General features: G+C 41.1%; 1 protein-coding gene across 1 annotated transcript in view; it reads right to left on the reverse strand.

Moving 5' to 3' along the window:
* Nucleotides 1–397: 397 nt before the first annotated feature.
* The window catches only part of LOC104413010 (neogenin-like), a gene marked incomplete at both ends in the record, with an annotated part of 45,047 nt that continues 34,370 nt past the window's right edge, over nt 398–11,074 (reverse strand). Inside the window, 2 exons of the mRNA XM_010023892.1 lie at nt 398–518; nt 1,436–1,590. Coding sequence (XP_010022194.1) covers nt 398–518; nt 1,436–1,590 — 276 coding nt within the window. The remainder of the gene's footprint in view (nt 519–1,435; nt 1,591–11,074) is intronic.

An 11,074-nucleotide genomic window follows, 5' to 3' on the forward strand; every position in this document is an offset into this window, starting at 1 on the left:
ACTCTGTTACCTGAAAGAGCCAAACAAGCTGATGCCTTAGTAACAACATCTGTACTTTGTTTTTTGGGAAGTCTTTAATTGTAACAGCAGTTACTCTCTTTTAAGATCCAAAACACAAAATGCAGAGCATTGCAAGGTGAGCATTGTTAGCAATTTCTTAAAAATCTCAGCATGCAACAATACTTCAGATACAAATACATGGTGGATCCTACGGAATTCCCTAATTTCTCCTAAGTAACATTAGGTGCACAGAAGATGACACCAAATCACTCATGTGATTTAAAAAACCCAGCATCCTGCAGTAGCTGAGTGCCAGATACAACACATCACATGGAAAAGGCCCCTTGAAATTGTTCCTCCCCACCTTTTGGCATTCTACTGTCATGATTTATCTTACCAAGGTCAAGTATTATCAGCTGGGCTCCAGCCTGCGCATTTCCGACGTCATTTTCTGCAATGCACTGATAGAATCCTTCATCTGATTTCACCAGACCCAAAACTTGCAGATTGTGTTCTTTCTGAAGAGAAGGGAAAACACAACACTTAAAAATGGGTTGCAACTGCAAAACCACTGCTGTTGTTATGGCACATTGCTATGACAGGAGCAACTTCTGAATGAGTAACGTGGAAAAGTGTTGGGAGTTCCTGTCCGATTTCATCTCTCTTGCACTGAATCTTCAAATTACAGGGTATCAAAAAGCAGCAGCAGCTCTCCTTAATGGCTATCATTTTGTAGCATCACATATCACTGGCAAGTCATACCATTTCCACAGGCATTTTTATGATATTTTCGCAGCAGCAGCTCTCCTTAATGGCTATTATTTTGTAGCATCACATATCACTGGCAAGTCGTACCATTTCCACAGGCATTTTTATGATATTTTAAGCACTGGATGTAAGCACGCTAAGTGAGATCACTGTTACAATCCTACAACCTCTGGTATACATCCAATTACCCAACCATTAAGTTCTCAACTAGATGTCAATAATGACTTTGACTACATCTAAAATTTCCCTCTAGAAGTACCAAAACTCACAAGCCACAGCTCAGTTATATTTATATTTAAACTCTTTCAATTGTCCCTGGTTACAGATGACTGCAGTGAACAATTCAGTGTTCACTGTGAGCTTGCATTTCAACTGGTTCAGCCAACAAAGTGTGTTTTGTCATTGTACGTGTGTCTGTCTTGTGGAAAATCTAAGCTATAAAGAAATCAACTTGTACAACATAAGCACCATGTTGTAGTGTTTCAGTAAAGTGACTGAATTACAGAACATTAAAGGTTTCAAGAAGTCATTTCTCCTCCGGGCTCCAAACGTCAGTAGTACAGAACCAGAAAGCCCATCCTATAAAAGAACTAAGCTTCCATATGTGTGTGCTAGAGGATTAACAGGTCAACAGCTTAGAAACGAGCAAAATGGGCAATATACTTACAATGATTTTGAAATAGTCACTTGGGATAACCATGTCTCCGTTCTTGACCCATTTCACAGTTGGAGTAGGTTTTCCAGTCACCTCGCACTCAAAGACAATGTCCATAGATTCATAAGCATAAATATTTGCTGGCCGCTTCAGAAACTCAGGAAGAACTTCAAATAAAATGGAAGAAAGACCAAAGATGGTGTTAGCATCCACAAAAACACTGGTTATGCTCGTACGCAAACACAGAGCAAGACTCAACACAGTACGGGCAGTAGCAACGTGGACAGAAAGTTTCAGATCAAGGTTTGATAGAATCTGATACAAGCTCTATTACTGCATTATTTCAAAACTAGATCTGGGCCATCAGGCCACGCTGACAATGGCTGTTTATAACTTCTTCCAATAAGCTGCACTTTGACACACTGTAAAATCCAGCTGGAACTCCCCAAATCACACAACAGTATAGTTGTTATATATAGTAATCAGGCTACATTATGTATAACATCATTTTATTTACAATTGATCTGAACAATTTATTTATTCAGATAAAATCCTCCAGTTGACACATAAGAGTTTTTTCAGGGAGCTCTTTGTAGTCAATACTTAAATCACTGGGTAAGCAAAAGCTGAGATCATATTAAAATGGACACAAAACTAAGATGAAACTCTCCAAGGGTACCATGGCTTTGTGTTTCTGTGAAGAAATTCAGCTTAGCAAATAGACAGTGCTGTACTGATCCAAAGATTTTATTCTCTGTTTTGTGTAAGCTCAAGAACCACTGTGTGCAGATACTTTTGTATCACATTCCAGTGCCTAAAGGGGCTCCAGGAAACCTGGAAAGGGGCTTTGGACAAGGGCCTGGAGGGACAGGACAAGGGCAATGGCTTGAACCTGCCAGAGGGGAGATTGAGATGAGCTCTTGGGCAGAAGCTCTTCCCTGTGAGGGTGCTGAGGCGCTGGCACAGGGTGCCCAGAGAAGCTGTGGCTGCCCCATCCCTGGCAGTGTTCAAGGCCAGGTTGGACACAGGGGCTTGGAGCAACCTGCTCTAGTGGAAGGTGTCCCTGCCTGTGGCAGGGGTTGGGATTGGATGAGCTTGAAGGTCCCTTCCAACACAAACCAGTCTGTGGTTCTATCATGACAACGTGCTGCAGCTCTATATGGCCAAAGATGTGTATTTCATAAGAGCAAACCAGACAAGCTCTTCATTTAAGACATGTACAAGAGGTGATACCTCTGGGTCTCTGCCACCTTTTAAAACACCCTGATGTACTCGGAGCAACACTAAAGATATGTAAAATCCGTCAGAACCCAGAGATACTGAACTTCCTGCTAATACATGCCCCACAGCATCCAGTGCACAGACATGTTAAAAATCTCCTGTGAACAAATGGGCCACTGCAAAGCTGTTGGCTGCGTACAAGGAGTCAACACCGCTTTAGCTTGGCAGCAGAAAGAAGAGCTGTTAGCAGCCACAAACAATTTGAATACCATCTATTATGAAGAATATTCAACCTATTTATTGTTCTTTTACTACACTCACTGACACAAAGGCAATTTGCTTCCTCTGTTGGCAGGTTTGATTGTTCAAGTTCCAGGAAGTCAAAGCAGCCTTTTGCCCTTTAAGATTTATCAAAACAAGTCAATATGGAAGGGCCACAGAGTTTAGACAAACATTTCACACACTTTACCTATCAATAGGAGTTATTCCATGCATAAGGAATACTAGGTCATGGTTTACTTCTTCCTGTGAAATCGTTGTAAAGGTTTGTAGGTGGATTTAGTATTTTTAAAACAAGCAGCTCTTCAACACCCCCCCACCAAGTTTTGCATTATAAACTAGAGAACATTAACATATGGCAATATTTATTTATAGAGTAAGATGATGCTTCACTCTCAGATAAGCATGTAAACCTACACCAGAAACTGCATAAGGATGTACATATATCTTCACAGCTCAAACTCTCACATACTGGAGCAAAAATCTGGATATGGTTGCACCCAATTGGCTGTGACTCCAGACATCCATTTCACATCAACTCCCCATGAATTTACCAAACACTATGATTCTATGATATATAACTTCTTGAAATGCTTACATAGTTGACAAAAGGGAATGTAAAAATTGGACACATGAAAAGTTCATTTTTTCCATGAACTTTTCCATGAGCATGTACAACGCTCCTGTTTTCGCAACATTAGGTACAGGATAACATGTAATTCCTTAACCACATATTAAACTCGTCACAGGAAGCCTAATAAATACAAGTCAATAACATCCCCTGCCACAAGCACAAAAGTTGGGTAAAAAAAAAAATAAATACATCTGATGAGCTCAGGATACACAGAAATTGCTGTCCTCAGTAGCTCCACTGTAAAACTCAAGGACAAGAAATGGGATACATATGAGAAGTTCCATAAGTGGCTCTTGATACAAAGAATACCTGCTCTGGGTTCTAAGCTGCTTTTGCCAAAGGTAGTTACTTCATCAAAAGAAGTATTAGGATACAATCTACCCTTAATTAAACCATGTCTTAATCCAGTTTTCCATTTACTTCTTGTATTTGATGGTTACCTCTGAGGAAAGGGACCTGGGGGTCCTGGTAGACATAAACTCCATAGAAGTGAATGGTGTGTAGCGGCGACAAAGAAAGCCAACAGGATGCTGGGGAACATCAAGGGCAACACCAGCAGATAGAAAGGTGTCATCTGCTCTACTCAGCACTTGTTAGGCCACACCTGGAATACTGGGTTCAGTTTTGGTCCCCACTATACAAAAATGGGCTGAAGAAGGTCCAGAGAAGGGCCACAAAGATGACCAAGGACTGGGCAGCCATGTGAGGAAAGGCTGAGAGAGCTGGGACTGTTCAGCCTGGAGAAAAGGAGACTCAGGAAAGACCTTATCCCCATGTTCCAGTATTTAAGGGTGGCTATAAAGAAGGTGGAGACTCCCTTTTTGCAAGGAGTAACATGGAAAAGATATGGGATGATGGGCACAGGTTACTCCCAGGGAGATCCCGACTGGACACAAGAGGAAAATGTTTCACAATGAGAACAATCAACCATTGGAATAATCTCCCGAAGGAAGTGGTGGACTCCCCAACACTGGGCACTTCTAAGATTCAGCAGGGTCAGCACTGTGCATTGAAACCTCATTCACATCTACCTGTACCTTAGCCAGATGTTGATTAGCAGGACAGGGTTTTGAGACATCTAGTCTAGGTCATGCTTAGAAAGGTTGGACCAGATGATCCTTCCAACCTGGCGTTCCATGATTCTCTTTCAAAAGCATATTTAGACACTTATTTCAGAACTGATGAGCCTAGACAGCACAGAGGAGGCACAGATACCCAGCAGAAGAACAAACAGGGGTAGTTTGGGAATGGCCATTGCTAATCTGAGAGGCTGAGAGATGAGTAGAGAGTGAGGAGGCAGAAAGAAGTGATGGACTATCCTATTTGAAACAAAATTAGTGCAAAGTAAAGTGCTGGGCTCATTTCTGTTTTCTTCACTGATGTTTAAATTGTAATGAAGACATTCAGAAAGTACTCAGGTTTCTTTACCAACTGATAGAGCTTTAACTCAGGGCATCATCCACAAGCAGGCATTAATACTGAATCCTAAGAGCCATTACTTTCTGGCCACACAAAATAAGAGTTGAGTTAGATATCCTGTTACCTGCTTTCAAATAGTTCTGATTTAGGAGATGAAGATTTTGAAACACATTATCTTTTGAAAGTGATTTTGCTTTTCTGGCTTATGGAGCAAATGCCAAGCTGCTTACAAGGGATAATAATATGAGAAGAGCTCACTTTATTATCAATTACTTCCCAATTAATGAATTAAAAAAACTTTATAAATACACTTTTATAGTTTAACTCTGTCAGTGTTTAGCATTCACACAGATGAACACAATGCAAGTACAGATGTTTGTGGTAGAGAAGTTGCATTGATAACCAGAGAGCAAATGAGCCAATTACCATATCAAATAAGATTTGTAATGGAATATTATGTGTTCTGTTACCAAACAGACAATTAAACTGCAAAGAAAACTTGGCAGCTCTGCCCACTTTTCTATCCCTCTTGATGTTAGCATGCAAATAACAACTATTTTAATTGCAAGATGCTTGCACAGCATTTCACATGTGCTATGGGACCCTTAGAGGGTCCCTATCCAAGAGCATCTTCCACCCTTTTGTAGACTTAAAAGACAAAATGTTTTGATCATAACAGTGTTGAAGGAAACAAAAACCCCCCAATCTATGCCAGCGGTTGATTCCAGCTTCTAAGCTAAATCCAATGGAAGGTGAAATACTTGGAAAGCAATATGCTTTTTTAAGCCAACAGCTGTAAAATAATGGGAAGAGCTGAGGAGCTACGCATACGCAAGAGAAACTGCACCCTGGTTGAAGTGGAAATGGGGGTGAATGCTGGGCACAGATCCCATTCCGAGTACAGGTTACCAGGAGGGAATGGAAACAAGTTGCCCCAACTCTCTGCTCCTCTGTCTCTTCAGGTCTAAGAGTGGTGAAAGGCAACACACTGCCACAGAGGGCTGAAGCTCTGATCTTCATTCTTGTGTGCCAGAACAATCCAACATGGATTCACACAGAAAACACTGGCTCAGGATCTGCATTGTCTGTGCCTTGGTTTTTAAATGCTCAAGGTTTAGAAACCTCTCAGTAGCTACGTGGAGAGTTTGAAAGCAGCATCATTTAGTCTGGACTTGACAGAACAACTGGTTCTTCAAATGCCTTTTCAGTGGTCACTGGCCTTTGCCTGTTCTCTCTCATTAAGAGGGAAATTTTGTGGCCTTCAGGGGCATAGCTGAAAGAATCTATTTTCAATTCAGCCATCTGTACTGCTTCAAATGAGAGGGAAATTAATTACATTCAGCCCTCCTCTCCATCTCTTGAAGAGGAGCTTTCCTTTCAGTCTCACAATCACTGATGTGAGAACAAAGGTCTCTGGTTTTGCAGTGCCCTTTCAAACCTGAAGCATCAAGCCAAGCCTTAACTACACAAGGAAAGGAAAAAACAAGTTCTGCATAATTAATTAACCAGAACTTTCAACTTTCTTAGTTTCAAGCTCAATGAACCTTCTCCTGCAATAACCACATCAAAATGCTGCTGTTCTAGATAAGGTCTTACATTTGTGCATGTTAACCTTTCCCAAAAGTCAAATCCCCTCCACGTAATTCCCCATAAGGAGGAAGAAAATCCCAGTGGTGGCAAAGCAGCAATTCCTGACCACCAGGTTTGAGCAACAAAGGAAACCCTGCAGAGGCAGAGAAGGGACCTCAAGCAGGCAGGGCATTCAGACCACCACTACAACAACATCTAAGAGTTTGGAATCTTTGTTTTAAGGAGTATCCAAAAGAGAACAAGGTGTTAAATGCCTAGTGTTCCTTAAAGGACAGGCAACTGCACTTCAGTCTCACTTCCTAATACAGTTAAAACACTCTCTGTCATACATGGAGTGCAGAAGAGTCCATTTTGACACAACAGATTGAAACTGTACTTGAAAAAGACTTAATCCCCTTTTAAAACGCCCTAATCAATACACTGTTGGCCCAAGCATGGCATCAGAGAAAACCACCAGACAGAACTCTACTGGGTTCAGGTACCATCATCTCTGTTACGTTGCTTGCTGTTTCCCCACACCCTCTACCACCTTCCATGCTGATGAGTTACTCGCCCTGCTGCCATCCATTCACCAAACAGCAGATCCGACTCCACTGAGAAGTCCCCCAGGAGCTATGTAAGCACCCTTTATGTTCAACATGCTGGCTCCAGCACAGGTGAAACAGCCATTTCATTGACCTTCCCTAACTGCAAGTCAAAACTCATCAGCACCACTAGCCAAAGGAGCTTTTTACTAGCCTGACCAGGGCACCGGGAAGTCTGCAGTAGTGAAAAGCACCATCTCTAAGTGAGGAGAACTCCTCCTCTGATTGGGGTCCTACCAATGCGCAACCTGAAGCCAAACCCAAGATCTCACACAGCACTGCAGCATCACAATCTGACAAGCCAACTCACACTAGGATTAAGTTTCCTGATTAAGCAGGATACGTATCTTTGGTTACTTGCTGTTTTCCATAGCATGAACAAAGAATATGCATTAACACCACCACAGGACCATTCCCTTTGCACAGTGAAGAAGCGTTATACAGCCTAAACCAGCCAAAGGACTGAAACACAATTGATTTTCCAAACAGAATCGTCAAGGACAGGACCAAAGTAGCCATTTCAGCTTCCTCAGCCACCCACAAGCACCCTCAATCTCCCCCAGATTAGGAGTATTTTCCAAAGTCACACAATTAAATCACAGTTCTTCTCAACACATCTTTACCTCCCCTCTTCCTTCTATACTTTTGTCCAGGACAAATATCCCTTCAGCAATCAATGTTTATCATTCCAACACAAAAGCATTTTCTAATACCGAAAGTTTTCATATACTCCAAACAGCAGATAGACCACAGTTCTTCTCAACACATCTTTATCTCCCCTCTCCCTTCTATACTTTTATCCAGGACAAATATCCCTTCAGCAATCACTGTTTAACCATTCCAACGCAAAAGCATTTTCTAATACCAAAAGTTTTCATATACTCCAAACAGCAGATAGAAAACCTAAGTAGACCAGATACATTTTCATAGTGTATTTCTGGTTAATCTCAATCTTCAGCATTCTTGGTCAAATGACTTCCATTTTATAACTACATTTCTGATCCTGTGGGGAGAATCCTTACCTTGTATTTCAGCTAACAATCAGAATTACCATTAGTGTTTAAACTGGACTTTTTAATATAAAACCTGCTTCATATCAGCCTAAAATGATAAATCCAGAGGAATTAAAATTTCTGCTCCAGGGAGAACAAGATATTCCATGAGGATATGCTAGAAATTCTATTACAATCCTTATAAACTTAGTTTTAACAACTGCAAGTTTGTTTCTAAGAAGGCTGTATCTCTGCCCTACGGTGAGCGCCCTGTTAATCCACACAGTCACACCTTAGGCCAGTATTAACATGCGCAGCACATAAATCCTTCTCCAAATCTACCTGTCAAGTGACAGACTCCTCTATTTTAATGAGATGCTTGACAGGATTTAAAAATCTTGGCTTTTTTCTTGGTAAATGTGCTGAACTGGAGGGTGCTTTAGTGGATAGGTCCAGATCAGACTCCAGACATCACCTCATCGCCTGGGATAAACTCATTTTTCAGTGCTAATCCCAGAAGACTGCATTATGTACAGAGTGCATTTTATTTAAACTAATAGCAATTTCCTTGGTCACTTAGCTGAAACCAGCCCATTTCTGCCAGCCAGCAAGCTCAGCACATAGGGCAGGCCACTGAAAATGGCTCATATCATTTGTATTACAGTGCATCGGAGCACCCATGGACCAGGCCCACCATGTGAAAATCACAAAGGCAAAGTGTTGAAGTCTCGCAAGGCAAACACTGAAATTAAACAAATCTAGAACATTAAACTGTTAAGGTGAGAGCAGTAGTTGTCAAATGTCTCAGTTATGTCTTACATTCACCTCAATCTACTTCATGGTACTAAAGTGTAATTACAAATTAGTCAGCCTGCACTCTGGCCTTCTAAAGCCATACTTTTCCAACATTTTGATTCTGGATTCTGCTCCAAAATGACGTGGCATCCTTCACCTCCTGCCATTCCCACCAAAATACAGATAAACCACATAGACTGATGTTCCACAGATGAATTTTGGATTATCTTTTAATTCCATGCTGTGCTTGTACAAATTAGCTGCTTTTCTTCAAGTGCATCCTGAACAAAACCATGGAAAATACACTTTAAATGGGGAATTACGATGTTCTTCCTTAAAAATGATAAAGGAATATTGATAAGGACTCTGAAAAGAGAGTTTTAAAAACCCAAATGATGTTGCAGGCAAGCCAAAAGTCTTCCCAACCTCTGAACAGGACTGTCACGTCCTTAAAACACACTTAATATGCAGCTGGAATATTTGTATAGCAACCAAAACCTGACAAAAGGGGATCTTTTAAAGAAATATCCACTCTTCCTCTCTTCTTGAAGAGATGAAGCAGAGAAAGAAGCATCACTTTTATGTCCTGCTAATGATCTCTGGTAGACTGTTGCTGCTGCTCATCAGCTCTGGCTAAGGCAAGCACCTAATGTTCCAATGGTTTTGCTCACATGGACTGCCTGGTGCTCTACAGCTTCCTCCACACATGCTGAAACATGCACCCCATGGAGGTATGATTTCAGGGCAGGGGGTGGCTACATTGCATTTGAATTCATATGAAAACAAATATTGTATATCTACAGTGAAATTGCTTAAGTATAAACTCTTCTTGAGGGCAGCCCCTGAATAAACATTTCAGAAGCAGAAACTACAAACGAAACCACATTCGATGATATTACAGCTAACCAGATAAGGATGAATAGCACAGAATAACAATAATGTGAAATTAAATTGATCAATTAGAAAGGTAGAATAAAAATGTCAGGATATAATTCAATAATATCCTGCATTTATTTTTTCAAAGAGCAATAATAAAATGTGCACTTAAGGAAGAGGAAGTAATAGCAATAAATGCTGCAGAAAAAGGTCTGAGACAGAATGACAGAGATCAGAAACACGACCACAAACTTAACAAGACTCCCAGGATCATCATGGTATGACAGGAAGCAATCACACAAGGAGGTTTAACGCCAGCTCCCGAGATTCTTCCTCATCCAATACACTCTGCTGCCCCAGCTCCCCTGTTAGCTGAGCACCACACTTGAAGGAAAACAGGATTACAAAAAGCAATGAAAACGATTGACAACTCAGAAAATTGGCTCCCAAAGCAGAGGGAAAGCCCTGGATTCAGTTATCTGAGCAAAGGCAAGATTAAGCAGTCATGCAGTCGGACACCTCAAATGGGTTAAGAGAGCTTAACACATAAATATTGCAACAGAAAGAAAAATTGGGGGTGTAGAGAGAGATATATGTATATGTATCTTCCCTGCACAAGAACGACTCCTACACAGGAGTAACATCTAGATGCTTGCCCTGTTCTAAAAAAAGTTCATATTCTAAACAATTAATTGCTTACTCTTCTACTTTGCTGTGAAAATGGGTTCTTTTCAGTACAAACTTGATAAAAATAAAAATCAAATAAAAATCTCTAAAGCAACCATTATGAACTTCTAAATATGTAGGAGATGACATTTTCAGGAAGAACTCTCATTAAAAACTGTGAGCTATTAGCTTGGCACATGGATCTGGATTGCAGACCACGAGAGGTCATGCACACATACCCACTACTGGAATTGGATGGGAAGTTCTCCAGATGCAGAAGCATAGTGTGCTCTGGAAGCATCCTATATTCTAGCAGTATTTTTATGTTGTTCCCTTAATCCTATATATCCAAAGGTATGTGTAAATAACATCAATGACGGTCAACTGGTCTGGTCAGCACCAGTGAGAAGCATTTGGAAAAAGAACCTTATCCAACCACTACCTGGCCGATGATACAGTGTCTGCTCTGTGCTGTGTTCACATAGAATCACAGAATCCCAGACTGATTTGGGTTGGAAGGGACCTCAAAGCTCACCCAGTCCCAAACCCCTGCCACAGGCAGGGAGAACTTCCACCACAGGAAGTTCCTCCACAA

Source organism: Nestor notabilis, unplaced genomic scaffold, assembly GCF_000696875.1.
Source record: "Nestor notabilis isolate BGI_N333 unplaced genomic scaffold, ASM69687v1 scaffold1831, whole genome shotgun sequence".
In the NCBI taxonomy this organism is placed as follows: Eukaryota; Metazoa; Chordata; class Aves; order Psittaciformes; family Psittacidae; genus Nestor; species Nestor notabilis.